The following is a 23063-nucleotide window of genomic DNA, read 5'->3' as shown; positions in this document are numbered from 1 at the left end:
AGTATGATCATCTGCAAGCCATTTTGGTGTCCCCCTTGTCATTAAGTGGGGGCGGCTCTATTTTTAAACAGTCTGCCTGACACACAGCTTCATGTCATCTTGACAAAGACCAATTTGGCTTTATTGGTGTTTCTTTCCACTTTTAAGAAGAGGAATCTGCAAGTCTGTCTAATGTTATGCACACACACACACACACATTACATCACATTCCGTGGTTAGTGGATAGGAAATACAAGGCTGTCCTCATGGCTAGGGCATTTCCTTCCTAGCCATAACCCTGTTGTCTCGCTTGTTTCGGCTCTTGTCTTACTTCATCATTGTAAACTGAGCTAGCTGAGGTCTACTCATGAAAGACACCATATGCTGTGTGAGTAAGTAGACATGCAAGCTTTTTTTCGCAAAATATCCTCTCCATAACATCTGCCTGTCCTTGGTTTTCATGTTGCTCTCATTGGTGTTTTTTGTGAATGGGTTAACCAATGTCTTAACTCAACACTAATAATAATAAATAAAATGAAACAATTCTGTGGAAAGCAAAGCTGTTCTGTTGAGATTCATAATTGTGTGTGTATGTGTGTGTGTGTGTGTGTGTGTGTGTGTGTGTGTGTGTGTGTGTGTGTGCGTGTGTACTCATGCACAAGGTCAAATATACTGAATTATACTGGACTGAGCATGCGTAGAACACCTTTTCAGAAACTGCATAAAACCAGAAACAACACATTTCTGTTTTAGTGTACATCCTTTAAACTTTAATGGTGAAGTGAAACAAATAAAATACTGCAAAATAAATTAGATTAAAAAAACTTTGCCACAAGCACATTTTGGATTTGTACAACAAAGCATTGCAACATATTGGTATTTGCATTTCAATATATACAGAATAAAAAATATATGTTTTATTCTAAGTCCACTTGTTTCAGTGTAAATTCTTTTGTATTGATAAAAGAAAATGAAAACAAATACAACCACTTTTTTTTCTATTGATGTTGTATGCATTAATGCACACTGTATGGTACATGAATGTGTTTCTTAAATTAGTCTATACTCCAAGACAACACTTTGTGGGGGAATATTTTGGTAACATTTATTTTACAGCCCATTTTAAACTGGTACACTTTACATGGTACTAACTAAGAAACTATGTGCAATGGATACTTTCTTGTACTTCTAAACTATCAACATTGAAATAGATATCCATAATACTGGTAACTCACTGCTTTAACTAGTAACAAGTGTTACATATTGAAGCTTGCGTCAAATGAATCTCAAAGAAGGTAAAGTATAAATACTATGTAAATAATTAGCTGGTAAAAAAAAGCAGGCAGTAAAAGAAAGTGTTACCAAAGTTTCTAATTGCTTAATTTTAGAAATTGGACCATGTACAATGATGTACGAAGGCAAGCGAAAGAAACCAACTCTCCAAACAAAAACCTTTACTTGGTGTAAGATGGGACCTCCAATATTTGGCGAGATATTATGAAATATGAAACTATTTTAACTAGAATTTCAGGAAACATATTTCAGACTTCCAAATTCAATGGAGACATTCATTTTCTGCCAAAACATGATAAATTGGCCTACAGTAAGTGCTTTTACAATAATAATCAAATAATAATACAATAATAACATAATAATATGCTGCTCTCCAACAAGATAGTATTGTGAAAAGTATAGCTTAGAGTGAAGCATTATGGGAAATGAAGTCATTGTGCAGGAGCAGAAGGAATGTTTGGGCACTGATGCTAGGCTACGCTAATGCTTACATGTGATCTGTAACAGCCTCACAATGACGGTTGGCAATACTTACAAAAACTCTTTGGTGGTCAAAAAATGCTGTAACAATACATCTATATGTTCTCAAAATTACATCTTCTCGTCTTTTTTTCTCGTTATCTCTGTTTTACACTCATGTGCTCTATAGATGTTTTGATTCATAAGTGCTTTTTAACCTCTCTTAGAATACCATTGATATTTGTGACTAGGCTGATCAGAATGTTGGTATAGTGCAAACTGAAAACGTTCGTAACGTTTTTCAACAAAATTGTAACAAAAACAACAAACAATAATATTATTATCAATAGCAAATTATAATAATTATACATAGAGAAATGTTTGGTTCCAGCATCTGGTCCAATGTGTTTCTTTCAAGTATCTCTCAACAACACACACTCACACACACAAGCACGTACACACCATGAACGCATACACGCACGCACACTCAAACAAGTCTTCCTCTTTTTAAGTTTTGAAAAAGTAAACAGTTGAGAAAATGAAACAGGCAAAAAAAAAAAGATTTATAATACTTGACAAGTTGCATAGTTTGGACAGTTGAAGTCAGAATTGTACATACACTTAGGTTGGAGGAATTAAAACTTGTTTTTCAACGACTCCGCAAATTTCTTGTTAACAAACTGTAGTTTTGGCAAGTCGGCGAGGACATCTACTTTGTGCATGACACAAGTAATCTTTCCAACAATTGTTTACAGACATATTATTTCACTTATAATTCACTGTATCACAATTCCAGCGGGTCAGAAATTACACTAAGTTGACTGTGCCTTTAAACAGCTTGGAATATTGGAATATTAAGCTTCTAATAGGCTATTTGACATAATTTGAGTCAATTGGAGGTGTCCCTGTGGAGGTATTTCAAGGCCTACCTTCAAACACAGTGCCTCTTTGCTTGACATCATGGGAAAATCAAAAGAAATCAGCCAAGACCTCAGAAATAATATGGTAGACCTCCCCAAGACTGGTTCATCCATGGAAGCAATTTCCAAACGTACAAATAATAGTACGCAAGTATAAACACCATGGGGCCACGTAGCCATCATACTGCTCAGGAAGGAGACGTGTTCTGTCTCCTAGAGATGAATGTACTTTGGTGCGGTGGACCAAAATTTCCCCAACTTATTGTGGGAAGCTTGTGGAAGGCTACCCAAAATGTTTGACCCAAGTTCATCAATTTAGGCAATGCTACCAAATACTAATTGAGTGTATGTAAACTTCTGACCCACTGGGAATGTGATGAAAGAAATAAAAGCTGAAATAAATAACTCTCTCTACTATTATTCTGACATTTCACATTCTTAAAATAAAGTGGTGATCCTAACTGACCTAAGACAGGGAATTTTTACTAGGATTAAATGTCAGGAATTGTGAAAACCTGAGTTTAAATGTATTTGGCTAAGCTATATGTACATTTCCAACTTCAACTGTATATTCTTCAGGCACCTCATTCGCATGGTCTCTCATCTTGCAGTACATGAAAGGAGCAACTACACCGCATCTGGGTCACATAAATATCCTCTCACCTCCCTCCCTTTGTTTTGTAACAAAAATATATTAGATATTATTTTTATTTTTTTTGAAAGTGCCACAGAGATTTCTCTGAGTTATAGATACCCCCTGGACTTGCCAACGATGGAGAACAAGCCAGTCATTGAGTCCAAATAAAAGTCGGTCTTGACAGTGTCTTGCACGCAAGAGAGAGAGAGAGAGATAAAGGGCCTCTTCCGTTTAGTTCTGTCTCTCTGGGCATGAGACCAACTTCCAAGCCCCAGCAGCTCCGCCAGGCTTTTACGAGCAGCCACACTCCTCTACAACCATGTTCTGAATGTCTTTTTTGACAATCTTTTGCTCCTCATTGTAGTAGAGCATAGACATGGCGCGTAGCCTCGTGGGCACGCAGCACGACTTAATGTTCTGGAAGGGCGCATAGCCCCGTATGCGGTAGTGATTGATGACGGTGGAGTGGAAGGACAGCGAGGAGCCTGTAATGCTGGCCACGTGGCTGGGGCAGTCACCCTCGCAGTAGTTGGCGTGGTAGCCCCCCGGTGCTATGATCCAGTCGCTCCAGCCAATGTCCTTGAAATTGACATAGAACTGGCGCTTGCAGCAAGCACGCACCTTGCCGTCGCACTCCAGGCCCCTTTTGGGGCGTCGCCGTGGCTCGCCGCCCTCGCCCTGCTGCACTACCGCCATGAGGAAGGGCCGGTGGGACTGCTCACGCTCCTGGTTGCCGCTGGTCGACACCAGGATGGGTGTGGCGCCAGCATTGGCGCACAGCGGGCAGGAGATCTTCACACTGAGCATGCTTCCGCCACCCTTCAACAGGGCCTGGACGCTGGCTGACACGGGAAAAGTGTGCCAGCCACTGCGCCGCGTGTCCACAGCCTTCTCGGCCAGTAGCACAGACTCTTCATGGCCGTCTCCGCCATGGCGCTGCTGCAACAGGAGTATAGTGACCTTGGCACGGCTGCGATTGGTCTTGGCCAGCCGGAGGAAGATCCATACATTAGCCTGCTCCACCAGAGACAGCTCACCGCCCTCCTTGGAAATGAGGAAGTTGACCGTACCCTGGGAGTCACCTAGAGAGGAGGAGAATAGAGAGAGGATCGGAGAATTCGATTAGTAAAGCATTGTAGCGAAGTCTGAGCTCAATTCAGTGTAAGTAAAGGTTTTGCTGTCTGATTCTTGGACTGCACCGGCCACATCTGAGTCTCGTGGGGTGTGATAGGGCCACGAGACTCAGATGTCTCGTGGGGTGTGATAGGGCCACATCTGAGCCACATCTGAGTCTCGTGGGGTGTGATAGGGCCACATCTGAGTCTCGTGGGGTGTGATAGGGCCACATCTATCAGACTGAGTCACTTTAGAGATGGCACACATATCATTAGAATTTCCGTAATTGACATTTATTTCATTTATTTATTTCACCTTTATTTAATTACTTAAAATAGGCCCTTATTTTTAGCCTCTGTCTCTATATTTAATAACTTATTTAATGACTTCAATGACATGAGTCCACGCAGAGTAAGGCACTAGTCTGTTTGTCTTTTTCCAAATTTGCTTCATTCAGTTCATCATTGATACTTGTGGGCACATCAGTTTGAAAATAATCTGTAATGTCCTTTGCTAACATTAAAGTGAAATGTGTTTACAGGAGAGACAGTAGAATGGCACATTTTGCATACAACATGCAAATATGTTTTGCGACTTGTATACACTCACTCACTCACTGCACACACACACACACACATTCACAAGCAAGACACTACACAACAGCACTGTCCATCACATACTGTTCACCTCTTCCTAAAAAAAAAATGTTTTGGGGAGGTTTAAATGCCACAACGTTGCATAATCTCTTTGTGTCACCTTTACTGGTGGCAGCCAGCATACTGTAAAGTACACAATAGTATTACATAGAGATACAGCAAGAGGTTGAAGGATTTCAGTTATTACCCATAATAACTACAGTTTTCACAGGCAGATGTGACTTTACTTGCGATGTGGTGACATGTCTTCTCGTGCCACTGTGGGAGGCGTGCTGGTGAACCAAATCTACCAGCTCTGACTCAAATCTGGCTTATGTCCAGGGACTTAAGCACAAGCACGCCTCTGGAAAGCTTCTCCTAACAGATCACTTTGAATGTCCAAGCTAATCTCTTCCAATTACAGAGGAAAATCTTTACAATGTGATGTCTTAACAACGCTTGAAGCTCACTTTCTTGATATTACATTTGGCTCTGGGTTAGGGTTGAATGGCGGGACCCCGGTTACACTCCCATTTCCCAGGATAAATAACTGTGAGAAACCAGTAAATGATAACAATTTTATATGTATGAACGGTATGGCGTGAAATTGAACTGTTCAATTATATGTGATGTCTAAATTTGGCTTCTCTACGGCATGATGAATCTGAATGATGAATCAAAGCTCAGGGTGGGGACAGACAGCCCAGCTCAGTATGGAGCGCAGTTCACAATGCATGTAGACTTACAGTATCATCTCATTATCGTAATGCTTTTTCTTGGGACAGGTAGGCCTACATTTGCTGCAGAATAGCCTATGCTACAGTAATATAAAGCCAGAATTCACGTCTAATTTACCCATCTCCATCTGGAATTCGGGTTCACCTTGTTTTTTAATTGCACCTGCAGAGTTTTCAAACAGCTTACCACTCGAAGAATATTGTTGCTTTCAATCAGTGCATACGTGAACACGTGAATGCAGTTTTTCTCTCTTTCCATCAACTCCATTCAAATTGCATCCAAAATAGATTATCCTGTTGTAGATTGAAATACTGTATAGCCTGATATATAGATGTCCTAGCCTACCTCTTTCAGGTAATACATTTAATGCAGTATTACCCTGATTTTTAGCTAATTAATGATGGGTTATGCATAAGCTTTTAACGTATAGCCTTTGTCTCTTGCTCAGTACACAAGCACCTGTGCTCTGCTGGCCCCTCCTTAAAAAAACGCTCCTTAGGTCTTGGAGTCCCATGCAAGAAAAGCTAGACAAGAATGAGCTGAATGTTCTCAGAGTGGCTGTGATGTCATTATCAAAGGAATCGACACAGCAAATTGGCCAGTTAACCTAGTGTTGATTTGTCAGTGTAACGTTTCTAGTGTTGATTCAGGTGTTGGTGTAAAATAACCCAAGTGTTGGTAATAATAACCAGTGCTAAACTAAAACCACTCCCATCATTATCACATTTCCCAGCATGCTCTATGGCAGACTGATTTTTACAAGTGTTTGTAAGTGTCTGCATCACAAACACAGGCAAAAAAATAATTGGCTTTGCCAGTGGTGGCTCCGTCATTGTTCTTCCGTAATCCTACACTGGGGCTAAAGAATGGGACTGTACAAACCCAAGGGGGCCCTAACCCAAAGAAAACCTGCCCTGAGAAGTGGGTTTGAGTGTATCGCTGCCCATCATGGTTCCTGAAATAAGTTGTGAGAAAATAATTGGAATCAACTAAAGAGCGGTACAATAACCCCTGAACAGTAAACAAGAATTTAGCCAATTAGAAAGACAATTTGCACAGCTGTCCTTCACACAAAAATTGAAAATGACATTTTCACATTTTTACCTCCCCCATTGCGTGCCTTCAAAAGAAGAATAGGGAGTGGGGGGGGTGAGCCCGAATTACCTGACAGCTTAGGAGCATTAGTGGTGGGTTCCTGTTCTATCCAAATACTGTCCTAATTAATGTAGTCAATATGCTCACACTTAATCCAGTTTAGCTTTGGAGGGCTAATGGTCTTTGATCTCTCCCTAGAGGTTCCAGTCATATTGTATGGAGCCCTAACACTCTACCACTGAGGCAACACTTCCATAACAAGAGGGATAACACTATAACACACGCTTGAGGTGTTTATTGTTTACCAATTTAAGGGAAATTGCAGTTCATTTATACAGTTTGATTGCCTAATTTGATAGGAGTTAAACAAAATTGCCTATTGATTCACATGGACTCAATCCGATAAAACATGTATCCGATGTTTCTGCAACCCGTGACTTGCCAGTTGTATTGGAGGTAGTTGTAGCAGCTTTAATACCTGCCAACTCTCCGTCCACTAGTTAGTAGACCTACTTTCAGAGCAGACTAAACAGAGAACTCTGAAAAATGTGTCTTTTTCACATTTTCCTGTTTGCCTGCTGCAACTTTGAAAGAGTTCTGGTTTGATAAATGAAGCACAAAACTATTATGGCTTACTGTATCCTGGACAGCATCATATATAACCACTTTTTTGTTGTTGTTGACTTATCTTGATAAGTAATAGTTTTAATGCATGTCTTGAAAAATATCATCACAATGGTAACATAATTGTAGCAGCACCTTATTCTTCCCAAATTGAATTTCAAATTTCTCTTGAATGGTGCACTTGCCTGCTCTAACACAACCATATGTGGGTCTCAAGACATTCCAGTAATGTTCCCTGACAATGACAGCAATGTTGGAGAGCCATTGTGCAAAGAACCCAGTGTTCTATGAATGTCATTAGGATGTATGTTAGATGCTATCACCACCAAATTGAAGCAGTTACATTTTAAGAATGCTTGTAAAACATCGTAGGGCTCATGGCAATTGTCTTTTAATAGACTGATAAAAAAAAGTTACAAGCTATCTCATGTGGACCTGAAATCATTCCAATAGCATTCCCAGAAGCACTATTGCAAGGTTAACCGAGTGCATCTGCATACAAATTGAACCCTTTGGAAAAAGTCCAACTAGCATTTACGATACGTTCCATCTCAGCCGAGTCGATAAACTGACCACCGACTGACCACAGAAATTGCAAAGGTCAGTGGTGCCATCAGTCATGTTACCTCTTTGACTTGCTTCCTTGGACTCTCAGCCTCTCTGTCTCACACTCCACTATCTCACTTGCAAAAACACTCTGTGCTGGCCTCTTTGGAAGGAGATGAACCAGCGGTGGGCTTGATTTATGACCCTGTGCACACAATTAGACACCCAAGCCCAGGAAGATGTGCAGCAGTCGCTCTGAGTCACCGCAGTCCAGGCATCACAGGCCAAGGCACTCCCAAGAACAATGAGCAAAGTCGGGAGAAATACAGCCTCCTCAGACTCCTAACCTTTGGAGACTGGGAGAGTGAGAGACTTGATGTCTATCTAGCTGCTCTTTAATGCCAGGTTGTAATTATTTAAATGAGGGTTGTAATCCCCCCAAATATATATTATTTGGTCTATGCCAAGAATATTCCATTCAAATCCTCTATTCAAATGTCCAATGACAACAGTAATTAGTGAAGGAGATGGAAAAGCACCCAATGATTTGCAATCATGCCACACATTTTACCTGAAGACTGTTCAGTCACAACAAATGACTTCATGTGAAGATACAATAGATCTGACTAAGCTCTGACTAACCTGTAAACCTGATCCTATCCCTCTCTCCTGCTTACTCTGTCGCTGGTTAATATCTGTTCACAGATGTTAGTGGCTGAATCAAGCCAATAAATACTGTGGTGTAGGTAGTGTGCAAGAAGAAACCTTGCCACACATGGGCTGTCATGGTGGAGAGGTGAGGTGAGGAGTGATTGGGCCCATATGAATTGGAAGTCAATGAGACCTGTCCAAGGCTTCTAGTTGTCTCCCTCTCAGTGAGGCACCATGACCTTCATGGGAATGTGGATGCCCTCCTATCCTGCTTGAAAAGCTACACGACTCAACAGAACACCAGACCCCCAGCCGGATCCTAAAGGCATCATCCACCAGTCGGTTTATTTTTATTTGACCAGCCCAGAGATATGTGAAAGTATATACAGTTGGCACTTTTATCACATTTTCCCCCTTACTTTTTTACTATTGCCTGAAGATACTGGCTGCTGTTTCTTTTCTGTTTGTCTGGGCGTTAAAGGAGCTAGAATAGTCTCTATGAACCATAAAGGTTTCGTCTGACTCGATGTCGGGACACTTTCTTGACACCCTTTTGGAGTAGGCCTCGGCAGCATGATATTCATTTGAAGAGATCAGAAAAGAGACTCCCGTTGGTGATGTCAAGAGCTTTGGCGTCACATTCCAAAACATATTTAATTGCTCTGGCCACGGCACAAGGATGAATGGTAGTGGCAGCATTGAGGGGAAAAAACAGCAAATGACTTTTTTGTCTTTTGCTTTAAGCAGGACTGATGGTCCATTGCATTATATACCAAATGGAGAGATGAGACAAAATCAAACAGTAGTTAAACCTGTCAACCATGCAGGTTAACAAGCCAAAAAAAAGAGATTTGCCAATTTAGGCTACAGTACAATAACTTTCCATTGACTGCTATTTTGTACTACAATCTAAAAGTAATTCACTATTACTGGAGAGACATGGTTAGGAGGTGAGACTCTTTTGTAACTGATGTGGAATGTGACCTCTCAGCCTCAAAGTCCTTGTGAGAGGAGTGCTTGAGCTTGATAACTGATAGCAGTGCTGGATACGTAAAATACATGACTGATGAGGGCATTTTAATGGAACTATTAGTTAACTTTCACCAAATAGGCAGAAAATAACTGTTTCACATACAAATGTACATGTTGATGATATTCAGTCTCATGAGAAAGTGTGCTTCTTTTCTTAAATCACAAACAAATCTTAGCAGTCACTATAGTTAGTCTATGTAGCCCAGTTAAGGTGTCCAGAGACAGCTGTGCGATTAAAGAGACACAGCTACCAGAAGATAAATGTGGATATAAATGTGGACATCGGAATTTCACTGATGATATGTTTAATTAATTGCTATACTCCATGGGTAGGGGGGTTGAAGGGGATAGTGGGCACAGACTGCAGCGGAAATTGGCACTACCAGCACTCAGCACTTTCCACACAGTGAGCTAGGCTCTTTCATGAGATACTGTCCCAACAGCCCAAAATAATTATTGGGCCCCATATTCCGTTGAATGAAGCAATTATATGCAGCAGAATGCCCCTGCTGCGTGGTTAATTTAACCCTAGTTATTTACAGTTTTTAGTATTTATTATTAAAGACCCCCAAGCAGAAGTGCCACTCTTCCCTTTTAATCTAAAGTTCATTCAAATGCCTATTTAGAGTAAAAGGGACTATTATGTTTTTTTTATATATATATAAGCCAACAAGTACAGCGAATGTGAATGTGGAACTCAATAGTGATCCACACAGGAGTCCCACACAGGAGATTTCTTTAGTAGCCCTCTGATGTCGAAGCAACTCTGAATAATGATAATGTGACTAAATGTCAGGCCTAATCAAATTCTCATCACAAATCGAATTCAGAGAATAATTTATTATGCACTGAAAACAAATGGTTCTATATAGTTCCAAATAAGGGTTATTTGGCTTGTAACCCCTTTTGCTGCAATAAATAGCCTTTTAAAGGTTCTATAAAGAACCATGCTCATAAGGTTCTAAATGGAACCTTCATGGTGCTATAAAGATCTCTTTCCTAAAGTTATCAAAATGACCTTTTGAAGAAACATATAGTGTTCTTTTTTTTTGATTAGCCATATTATATTGTTAAAATTCCATAGGTTTTATTATTCTGTTAATTGACAAGTTAAAATCAGTTCTCAATTGACGTAAAGCCATACGTGAGTCTTTCAACAAATAGAGCTGTGAGAAAACCATGCCACAAAATATTAAAATGAGCCACCACATTTATATTATAATTACTAAAAGAGGAAAGAACCCTTTCCTGAACTGCAAAGAACTATTGAAGGGCTCAAAGGGTTCTTTGAGGTGTTATGGTTAAACATAGAACCCTCACTCTTCCCAAAGAACCCTTGAGGAACCCTCTTTTCTTAAGGTGACTTACAGGCTATGATCATTATGACTGTATTCATGTTAATTAAATTTATTGACTCTATTATGTCAATATGCCTTTGTTGTAAATCTTTTGGTGCCAAAGCGGTGGCAGTACTGAAAACAGCAGTTGGAAGAGTTGGAAGACTTGCAAAGTTATTTGAAAATAATACTACTGTTGATAAAGATGCTTTTATTTTTAACTGGATTATTTTCTATTGAACCATGTGGTCTATGCACTAGAAACTCATGAACACTATGGGCACATATATATAAAAGTAATACTATAAATGAATACATTTTGTAAAAGTTATTCAATTATAATGACCAAAGTGGCCATAGATTCTGGTAACTTTGGTAAGTTAACGGTAGCTTTGCAAACCTAGGGAAAGCATAGCCAAGAGACGTATCAATGACAAATGTAGGCATGAGCATAACCAAAGAATGTGAGATATGTTTTCAATTACAAATGTCACATACACTACCGGTCAAAAGTTTTAGAACACCTACTCATTGAAGAGTTTTCCTTTATTTTCAATAGTGAAGACATCAAAACTATAAAATAGTACATATGGAATCACATAGTATCCAAAACGTGATAAACAAATCAAAATCTAATTTATATTTGAGATTCTTCAAATATCCACCCTTTGCCGTGACGACAGCTTTTCACACCCTTGGCATTCTCTCAACCAGCTTCATGAGGTAATCCCCTGGAATGCATTTTAATTAACAGGTGTGACTTGTTAAAAGTTAATTTGTGGAATTTCTTTCCTTCTTAATGCGCTTGAGCCAATCAGTTGTGTTGCGATTAGGTAGGGGGGTATACAGAAGATAGCTCTATTTGGTAAAAGACCAAGTCCAAATTATGGCAGTAACAGCTCAAAAAAGCAAAGCGAACGACAGTCCATCATTACTTTAAAGACATGAAGGTCAGTCAATACGGAATCTCTCTCATGAGGACCGCCACTGGAATGGAAGACCCAGAGTTACCTCTACTGCTGAAGATACGTTCACAGAGTTCAAGTAACAGACACATCTGAACATCAACTGTTCAGATGAGACTGTGTGAATCAGGCCTTCATGGCCGAATTGCTGCAAAAAAAACATTACCAAAGGATTTTTGGTTCCAACCGCAGGCTCTTTGTGAGACGCGGTGTGTGTGAATGGATGTGTATGGATGTGCATGTGTATTTCCCACTGTAAGGAGGTGTTATGGTGTGGGAGTGCTTTGCTGGTGACACAGTCAGTGATTTATTTAGAATTCAAGGAACACTTAACTAGCATGGCTACCACAGCATTCTGCAGCGATACGCCATCCCATCTGGTTTGGGCTTAGTGGGACAATCATTTGGTTTTCAACAGGACAATGACCCAACACACCTCCAGGCTGTGCAAGGGCTATTTTACCAAGAAGGAGAGCGATGGAGTGCTGCATCAGATGACCTGGCCTCCACAATCCAAAGACCTCAACCAAATTGAGATGGTTTGGGATGAGTCGAACCTCAAAGAGTGAAGGAAAAGCAGCCAACAAGTGCTCAGCATATGTGGGAACTCCTTCAAGACTGTTGAAAAAGCATTCCAGGTGAAGCTGGATGAGAGAATGCCAAGAGTGTACAAAGCTGTAGTCAAGGCAAAGGGTGGCTATTTGAAGAATCTCAAATATTTTTTTTGATTTTTTTAAACACTTTTTTTGGTTACTACATGATTCCATATGTGTTATTTCATAGTTTTGATGTCTTCACTATTATTCTACAATGTAGAAAAATAGTACAAATAGAGAAAAACCCTTGAATGAGTAGGTGTTCTAAACTTTTGACCGGTAGTGTATATTTTTGTCGGCTTCTTGGTCTTTATGCTAAGGCTTTGATATAATAATATTAGGTCTGTCTTTGTCATATTGATGTAAGCTTGAGGCGTGGTATTTATGGTGACACACTGTTAGAAAAATATGTTGATGCTCACAACAGAAAGTTTGTGTGTTGACATTTTAGTTGAGCAAACTCATAATCCTATTGCAGATGCCTTACAATTGCATGTTTAATTAATCAACATTTGTTTAATTATAGTGCATACTCTCACTTAGGTTTTCCTAAATGGTTCAACTGTTCATTTATTTCAAGTGTATGCTGTTGAGAACATCGGGGAGGGAACCTTGCTCCAGTAATCAGCATGCTAGCATTTTCTAATGAAGTGAGGTAAACTGTTTTATTTTTTTAACTTGACTCTGTTTTCTCAACCCCAATACATGCATTAATCAATAACTAAAAAAATAATGGTTATCTCCCCCAATTCTGACATAAAAAAAATGTTGTTTTCAATGCCCTGTTATAGCTACATGAGAACTCTTTCAAATTGTACTGTAAAATGCATATTCAAAATTAATATTTAGAGAATTCCTAATGGACAGGTTGGAAAGTTGGGTCTAACTACCCATATAGAGGAAGAGACTACGTTGAAAATATGCATCGTTTTTCTAGAATTCTTTGCCTTTACCTCCTTGTTTGTTTGTTTTATATCACATAACAGGAACAGCAACTTGACATCACACAATGAAGGACATTCTCATTTTCTTCATTGTGTGTCTGACCATTGGTTTTAAACATAAGTTGTGTGAGTGTGACTGCCGACTGCAGTAGTTCGCTAAATGTAATCTGTCAAGTCCTTGTGAACTCACTGCAAATGCCAGTCATGACTTGGAGTACACATCCTTTACACTCTCATTGAAGCACCCCCCCTTGATCCAACAGAGATTCATGAGCACTCAAGATCACCTCACCAATTGCACAGTACTGTATTTACGAACCGAATAGCCCTTTCCAAAATACTGTACTATAAAATGTTCTACACCTCCAATGGCAGTCATAATTTGCTATGGGAGGTAAAGGAACATTGTTCTTGTGCCCGACATAGTTCAGCTTTTTCTATACTCCATGTTCCCCTCCTGGGCTATCTAAGTCAGAGCAGACTTAGATCTCCCTACACATCATAGGTTTGACAGCACCTTTGAACACACCACTCTACACCCGACAGACAGCAGGCTTTAAACCCGCCTGTGGAAGAAGAAAACCGAGTAGAGTCAGTACCTGGATAAGAGTTTCTTTTTCTTTAAACTGAGGAGCCTTTTTTACATTTATTTTTTAATATCTCTCTCTCTCTATTCACTGTCGCTGCCATTTCTAAGAAAAACACTCATTCTGTCTCCCGGCGACTGCTACTGCACTACTCTGAATAACTTCACACGGGAGCTAAGGAACACAAGCCTGGGAGCTTTCTAAGCAGATAATTGTGTATTCTTAAAAGCAGCAGGGGGTCATTAGGGACCTTAAGGGAGGGGTGGCAGGGGAAGGTGTGAGGGTGGGAGCAGCTCTCTGGGTAGAGTCAACAGGTTAAACTGTTCTTTCACACAGGTGGAATTAAGCAGGTCGAGAGCCTGTCGTTTCAAAGAATTAGGTCTGCAAACCTGCCAAACTGGGTTTACAGTCCTATAGCCTTTGTAGTGTTTAGCAAGGCTGCTTTTCTGTTTTTGCCTCCTTAGACAAGGACCTTCCTTGTTGCTCTGTCTATCGCTCTCTCTCCTTTTCTCTTTTCACACATGTTCATGCTCGATCCCCCCCCCACACACACACACACACACACACACACACACACACACACACACACACACACACACACACACACACACACACACACACACACACACACACACACACACACACACACACACACACACACACCTGTGGCACTCACCGGCCTCTGCGAAGGTAAGGATCTCAGTCGTCTCGACCATGTCGGCGGCATCTGGGCGCCCGTGGCCCCCATCCTCGATCTGGACGCTGCCGTCCTCGGCCACTCTTCCCACGTGCAGCTTGCGGATGGCATTGAGCAGAGCAGCGCGGGGCACCGGGTGCGTGACATTGGGCCGCACCTGCAGGTGCAGCATGTTGAGGATGTGCCTCTTCACTGCCTCCACCACCTCTGGTTTGCTGCCATCCTCCTCCTCGTTGAGCCGCGCCAGGGCGCAGGAAGGGCAGTCGGTAACCTCCGGCACCAGCTGGGACTGGGTCTGTGGTGGCGACTGGCCACCACCCATCGCCACGGACAAAGAGCCGGCCCCACAACAGCTATGGGCAAAGAGTAGCAACATCCCACTCAGCAGGGGCAAAGGAGACATCCTGGACTAGACAGGTCTGCTGCCGGGACAACGTAGAGAGCAGCGCTGCGAGCACCAGTAGGTGAAATGATGAGAGTGGGGGAAAAATATCAGTCCTTCTGCCAAAAGAGATTTTAAAAACTCCTCCAGACAAGGTAAGCTCTGGAAAAATAAATTTAGTCAGCAGTGCTGTAAGACTTGGAATAAAAGTTTAAAAAGTGACACCTAAAAGTGAGAACGAAAAAGAATAATCCTTGTGTTTAAAAAGGAGAGATGGCTGAAGAAGGAGAGGTGTGGACCGAAGATGGTCTTGCCAGTGCTGGAGTGGAGATGATGTCTGATCCTTGGGAGGTTTTGTGTGGGAAGGTCAGTCGTCCTCAGAAGGTTACCCCAGGGAAGAGTAGGTCTCTGTAGAAGTCTGTGAGTGCTCACTGTGCACAAGTTGAATGGTTTTGTGAGAGTGGGCAGGGCTCTCTTTGCTGTCTCTCTCTCTCTTTCTCTCTCCCCTTCTGTACCTCTCCCTGTGTCTTACCGTAATTATACCTCCCTCCTCCCTCCTGATCCCACCCTTTACTAACTCACTACTTCTGACTCATGTGTTTCACTAACTGTGCCTTTATTTATTTATTTGGGGTTGTGCTGTGTGCCTCACAGTGGAAGGCTTGCAAACCTTTTCTATCACATTTGATGAACTACTTTTGAACATGTGTTTTATCCTTTGTTGCTCATTCCCCTCTTACTTCTGTTAAATTCAACCACGTGGTTGTTGAATAATTTGTCTTATAGATTTGTAGACATTGGTTTGTAGTGATGTATAATGAGAAATTCTGATATGGCTTGCTTGTATGCATGTGTTTAGAGTGTGTGACAAGTTGAAACTCTTTAACCCATTATAGTCTAAGCCCTGTCTAAGTCGGGGGTGGGGGGGTTCTACTAAGCTATATGGAATTGTTTTAAGAAGGTCATACCAAGGATCATTTAGCTATTTGATTTTGAATTGTAATACACCTTGATGTATCAAAAAATATATAAAATGCCCATACAAACGCATTGAATAACAGATTCACTACATGGAACAACTGATAGTCCCTCAAAAAATAAAAAAATAAGTTTGTTCTGAAGTGTCTGTCCTATATCAGAGAGATATTAGAAAGATCAGTAAATATATAAATGTTTTCTCTTACATGTATGATAAAAACTAGAGTCGATTGATCCCATAAAATTCTTAATCAAATAGCTAACTGATCCATAGTATGAGCTTAAAACAATTCCATTTGTCAGCTTAGCCCCCCCACCCCCCCCCCCTCCCAACATCTTAGACTCTAAAGATTTAAGTTGAAACATTCAACTCATTTTGAAGATGGACATGATTGCCTTGTCTGATTGCAAGGGTTAGATAGCGTACCATATTAGGGCTTTGTTTAAAGGAATGTACATTTGTGGTCACTGGTAAGCCCCAGGCAAAACACTCAAACCCCACAATGCATCAATCCATGTTTTAGATGGCTGTATGTTGTGTCATTGTATTTCATGTATTTCTCGTCAGTTTGACGTGAATGGGATGATTAGGTTCAGTTTTTTTCCTTACAACTGTATGACATTCGCCCCATCTGCCGATTCACCAGGAAGTGACCGCAGGGTCAACGTCCTGTTTTAATAAGTTGAGGTCAGACGTCTGGGATTCTCAGTGACATAGACAGACTCCGACTCTTCGGAGTGACATCATCAAAGGCAAAGCAGAAGGCTAGTGTGAGTCGTCCGTGTATCCAAACATCTTCTCCAAGTCATGCAAAGTCATCCCTAGTATATTATCAAATAAGACATTGATCTTGATCAATGGAAATTTACTTGCAGTTGTAACAGCTCTGGAAAGTGACTGGCTACGATGACTCACCATCTTGTGTTATGCTCAAATTAGCATCTGAATTGTTCATGTTAACTAAGGCTATGTGAAAACTCTGAATAAACTGTTTTGGAGCACTTGGGGAGCTAACAGTATGCTCCAAAATGTTTGTTTTTGTTTCTAATGGTCAAAGACTTTGATTACATGTACTGCATTCAATTTAATTGTAGTTCTAGACCTTTATGCTGCTCTATACTATGTGGAAAATTGTGTGCAGGTAAACATTTGTATGTGTTTAGTGTTACATTACAGTTGAACACTTTAATATCCTAATCTAGTGTGTATTGTAATATATATCTTCTAAACTAACTGAAGGATCACTGTATATTGCACTACTCCCTCTTGTGGACATATGATGTACCTTCAACCACATACTCATTCCTTCTCCTTTAAGTTTACTCTCCCCCTCTATGTATCCATCTCCTTCTCCCCCAATTTCTCCCTCTCCATCAACCTGTCTGTCCTCTTTCTCCCCCTCCTGCTTCGTTCTTTACTTCCCTCACTTTTTCTAAATCCCCCCCCCCCTCTCTCTCTCTCTCTCGCAGTTTGGCTGCTGTCCGCCACTGTCTCTCGTAAAGGTTAGGGGTCATTTCCTTCCATTCTGAGCTGTAGCTGCAGGACCTCTGCAACTTTATGAAACACGTAATAGGTGAATTCAGCACATCGTTCCGCTCCTGACAAATTTACTGCCTCAGAGTCTCGAGAAGAGACTTCGTCCTCCGCGGACAGTGATGGGCCAATAGAGCATCTCAACGTAGCGCTGGCCGTATCATGTCAGACGGCAAAAGACAGGAGGTTCTCAAGCCAGCCAGAGGCTACAGCTGCCTGTGTGTGACACCCTGTTGCTGAGAGGAGGGTGGGGGTGAGAAGGATGGTGGCGTGTGTGTGTGTGTGTGTGTGTGTGTGTGTGTGTGTGTGTGTGTGTGTGTGTGTGTGTGTGTGTGTGTGTGTGTGTGTGTGTGTGTGTGTGTGTGTGTGTGTGTGTGTGTGTGTGTGTAAGAGAGAGCACGGGGAGACAGCAGGTTATGTGGAGGTGAGGTATCTGTTATAGTTCCCATAACACCTTTTATTGTACTTTGTACAAGATGGAATAGAAACAGTACAGAGTTGAATGATGACGATTTTTATTATTATCATTATTATTATGCTCAGCGTGTGTGTGATGGCACGGAGGGGCCACGGCCATGTGTGATGGATTGGTTCACTCCGTCTCCACGCCAGGGGAGATATAACCGGGAGAAGGATGCCGAGAGTCCAGCAACACTCAAGTTACGGCATTCCTCACCGTCGCGGCGGGGGCGTTGAGCAGACCCCATTAAAATCAAATCCCCAACGAACTGGGATGAGGTGGTGGTGACAGTGGCATGGGGGCGGGGGGGTTTATTCACCTGGGGGAGGGGGTTGGGTTGGAGTTTTATTCACCCTGAGAAAGTGATGAGTAAGTCTTTCACCAGATGTGTGCTCCTCTAGTGCGGCGTAATTCTCCCTTCCTCCATCCAGACGCATGGGAGAGCCCGTGGCTGAGGGTTGACCGTCACTGGGCCTAGCCAGACAGTGTCTACGTCTCCCCTCTCTCTCCACTAGCCTGGTCCCAGACCTGTTTGTGCTGTATAGCCAACTCTCATGGTTGTTCGCATGACCACAGCCTTAGGAGTTGGCTATACAGCACAAACAGCTCTGGGACCAGGCAATCTCTCCATCCTGAGAGAGACATAAATGGGAAGAGGTAGCTGGACAGAGAAAGTCAGGGCATGTTGAGTGTGAGTGTGGAGCAGAGGTTTGTTGAAGCAAGATGTAGGTTCAGGCTCAGTATAGGTCCCGTGGCTGTCCAATTTATGAATATACTGGATTTCAGTTTGTATTAACTGATATGTGGACGTAATTTGGACTTGAACTTGAACTCAAGTTTTGAATCTCCAGGGCCACCTCAATGTCCTTTATGAGCCTCGCTGTGGAAATGTTCACTGACTATATTCAAACTTTAAGTCTACCTAGTGTACATTTGTGGAATAGTAACAATTATTCTCTTTGCCAACTGTATTAGTTGCTCTCCTGAGGCGTCAGTGTGTTTATATGTACAGGGTGTCCTGGCCCATGGGCCATCCGTTTAAACTAGCCGTGATTATATTTCGCAGTCTGGTTAGGATACATCTGACCTAAATAGACATTGTATTCTCTGTTGGAAAAGTGAGAGACTCGTCTAATGTGTGTCTGACTGGCCGTTTTTCACAGATGAAACCTCAACCAAATGGAGAAACATCATAATGAATGTTTTTCAGCTAAATGTTTATTTATAAGCAGAGTTAAGTGTATAACTCGGACAGGGGTGCGGTTTAGCGGTTTTGGAGACGGGCTAGTTACCAACAATTCTGTAGACTGAAATTGCTTCTTGGTATTTATGCAACTGTCTTCAAAAATGCGAGCTATGTGAGTCACCCTGGACTGTTCGGTAAATCTCCTCGATGAACAAACACAAACACTTGATTCGTTCATTAATTGTAAAGATGTCATCATCTAAATCTCTTCTGTCCTAAAGATGAGCTATTAACGCCAAATAAGGAAAGAGATGGATGGGGTATATGGTCTGTCTGGGAGTAGTGCGGAATGTTAGTTACTAGTATAAACGGGCACACAAAGTCAGGCTGAACTAATGCAAATGCATACAGAGTGGAGAATGAGAGAGACAGAGCCTTATGACCCATCTATCCAACCTGTTAAATCCCTGACCTTTTGGCGATGGTGACCACACCGAGATGACTTCACTTTACAGTAGACGCAGTGGAAGGATATGATCTGCTGGAAAGGCCAGCGCAGCCCCGAAACTAGCGTAGCCTCATTGTTTCCGAGTGGAGGATTGAGAGAGTGGAGCAGAGGAGAGGCAGCGGGTGGGGAGTAAGAGGGGATGGGGGGGGGGGGAAGCAACGTTCTGTTGCACAGCTGTATGTGGTGTGTGACGGCGCAGGGAACCCAGACAGCTTTAAAAACTGTTTCCGAAAGCCGGTGGCTTCATGACAAGCTTCTTCCACACATAGACAATCAGGGGATTTCTACGCCCCATATGCAGTCTTATGTTAATAAACTGTTCTTTGTTTTGATATGCCTGTGTGGGTGCATGTGTGAGGGTGGACCAGGAGTGTGTTTGTGTCTGTTCTTACTTGAGTGTCCCTTAAGGTTAAGGCTACCCTTTGACTAAAATACATATTGGAAAGGAGAACACATCATAACTGTATTTTCCATGCGTAAGTCAACCAGCCCTACCCCTTCCCCCTAAACCTCACACACACACACACACACACACACACACACACACACACACACACACACACACACACACACACACACAGTGTTTACCCCCTAAACTCAACTCACACTCTATAAAATCAGGCTCTTGCCCCCCTCACCCAGACCAGACGCATCACTAGTCCCAGACTCATGACACCTCAAAGGTCCGGCTGATTCAAGGGGCCTATGGCTACTTGGAGGAGCCAAATTATATGTGAATCAGGGGCCCACCCATTACTCTCACTGCCTTTGTAGTTGCTGAGTCAGGATCCGGTTAGAACTGGGAAGAATACGGCAGCACCCTTCTCTCACTAAGAGTGTTAGACCGACGGTCAGGCCAGATGCTGACCATGCTGCGTGTTCAAGCCCATAAAGCAGCCTGTGCAATATTAGTAACTTTGTTTCTTACTTGGATCGGCCTGTGACTTTAACTGTTGCTATGTTAAGTGCCTTGGAAAAGTCCCCCTGCCTCTTACTGGCAGACTTGACGTATGAGATTCAAATATTTGGCTAGTCATGTTGGCGAAGGACATGGAGTGTTTTGCCTTCTCTTTTTTTCCCTATTGTTTAATGTGGAGAATGTTCACTTTTGAATTGCTTATACAGTACCGGTCAAAAGTTTGGACACACCTACTCATTCAAGGGTTTTTCTTTATTTTGACTATTTTCTACATTGTAGAATAATAGTGAATACATCAAAACTATGAAACAACACATGAAACAAGTCATGCAGTAACAAAAAAATGACTAAAGTCATTTAAAAAAATAATGTTTTATTAAAGAAAAACTCTGGAATGAGGAGGTGTGGCCAAACATTTGACTGGAACTGTATATTCAACTCCCGAACGGACGTGGGAGAGGCGAAGGTCGAGAGCCACGCGTCCCCCCTGAAACACAACCCTGCCAAGCTGCAATGCTTCTTGAAAACCTGCTCGCTTAACCCAGAACCCAGCTGCACCAATGTGTTGGAGTAAACACTGTACAACTGGCGACTGTGTCAGCGTGAAAGTGCCCGGCCCACCATAGGAGTCGCTAGAGCACAATGGGACAAGGACATCCCTGCCGGTCAAACCCTCCCCTAACCTGGAGGACATAAAGCCAATTGTGCTCCGCCTCATGGGCCTCCCGATCGCGGCCGGCTGTGACACGGCCCAGGATCGAACCCATGTCTAGTGATGCCTCAAGCACTGCGATGTAGCTCCTTAGACCGCCGCTGCACCACTCAGGGGGCATGTTTGATGGTTATGCCGATGTAAGAATCAGCTCTACTAGAGCGAGTAAAATTGTCAGAGTGAGATGTTCTCTCATTTGTGTCTAGAAGTCGCTTGAATGTTAGCCAGTTAGCTTTGGTGCTTGACTGCTGTTGTTAGGTCAGCTAGCTAACGTTAATTGTATAATCTGTGTAGTAATATTATTCGTATCTCAGAGCCATTTCCTTTGCTAGTTATAGCCTAATGTTAGCTAGCCAACATTGAACCTGGATTGTTTGCTACCTGCAGATTCATGCAGGGTAGTATCATCATGAGTTGGGATTATGGTTCATTGTTTCTCTAGCTAGATGTCTTAACAATAAAAAAAGACTCCATTATGCAAGTAACCATTTCAATAGAATGTTCATGATGTCACTTCGACAACTGTTGATTGACATAGCTGGTAAATTCGCTCTGGCTATCTACTCTGATTTTAGAGCTCTCTCCTCTGAGTGTGCCAGAATTCAGAATAACTGATAAATATATGAACGCTCAAGACCCATTGACTATGTCAGTGTCAGTGTGTCAGTAAACATTGGCAAAAAAAGCATAGTTAAATTGTTGCTAGCAGCACAGTTGCAGTCACCAATGCTCTGGATAACGTAAAAACAGCCTAATCAGCTCTGCTAGAGTGAGTAAAATGGTCAGAGTGAGCTGTTCTCTCATTTGTGTCTGGAAGCAGCTAGCAAGCTAGCCAACGTTAGCCAGGTAGCTTGGGTGCTTGGCTGCTGTTGTAAGCACAGAATGCTCGGATCAACCCTACTCCTCGACCAGAGTGTCCATTGAGCTCTCTATAAACGCTCTAAATTTACGAAAGGTGCATCTGGCAATGCTCTGAGTTGATGAACACCCAGAGCATACTCTGGCACTCCTGATTAAATTTATATGAACACACCTGTAGTATAAACCACACTTCAGTCCAGAATGAAAGGGTGCTTCGGATCATGCGATTAGGGACAAGAAATGGGTGCCTTTGAAAGGAGTGAAAAGGGTGCCTTTGAAAGGAGTGATAACAGGGGTGGCTTTAAGTGTTGAGGAGGATCCGTTGAAATTGAAGATTCCCGGTGTCTGTAATGCCTGCTGTTTGGAGGCCTGTGTCTTGTGACCATGGGGTATGCGTAGGTATGTACGGCAGGACCAAATCAGAAAGATAGGTAGGAGCAAGCCCATGTAATGCTTTGTAGGTCAGCAGTAAAACTTTGAAATCAGCCCTTGCCTTAACAGGAAGCCAGTGTAGAGAGGCTAGCACTGTAGTAATATGATCAAAAAAATGTTTGGTTCAAATCAAGATTCTAGCAGCCATGTTTAGCACTAACTGAAGTTTATTTGGTGCTTTATCCGGGTAGTCAGAAAGTAGAGCATTGCAGTAGTCTGACCTAGGAGTGACAAAAATGG

The 23063-nt window shown here is 42.0% G+C and overlaps 1 protein-coding gene across 1 annotated transcript; it reads right to left on the bottom strand.

The window, feature by feature from the left end:
• Window positions 1-737: 737 nt before the first annotated feature.
• On the bottom strand, window positions 738-15743 carry LOC135522614 (inhibin beta A chain-like). Its single transcript, XM_064949047.1, has 2 exons — window positions 14831-15743; window positions 738-4370 (listed from the first exon to the last, which is right to left on the bottom strand). The coding sequence occupies exons 1-2, from the start codon at window positions 15252-15254 to the stop codon at window positions 3580-3582; spliced, it is 1215 nt and encodes a 404-aa protein (XP_064805119.1). The 5' UTR covers window positions 15255-15743; the 3' UTR covers window positions 738-3579.
• Window positions 15744-23063: the final 7320 nt, after the last annotated feature.

Source organism: Oncorhynchus masou, chromosome 30, assembly GCF_036934945.1.
Source record: "Oncorhynchus masou masou isolate Uvic2021 chromosome 30, UVic_Omas_1.1, whole genome shotgun sequence".
In the NCBI taxonomy this organism is placed as follows: domain Eukaryota; kingdom Metazoa; phylum Chordata; class Actinopteri; order Salmoniformes; family Salmonidae; genus Oncorhynchus; species Oncorhynchus masou.
This window is presented reverse-complemented; position numbering and strand designations above follow the sequence as displayed.

What these genes read in the sequence shown, in the direction of transcription:
- LOC135522614 (XM_064949047.1), bottom strand. Translation starts at nt 15,254, where the DNA reads ATGTCTCCTTTGCCCCTGCTGAGTGGGATGTTGCTACTCTTTGCCCAT. An exon ending in CCTTACCTTCGCAGAGGCCG is followed by an intron (nt 4,371 to 14,830) that starts GTGAGTGCCACA and finishes CCTCCTCTCTAG; the next exon opens with GTGACTCCCAGGGTACGGTC.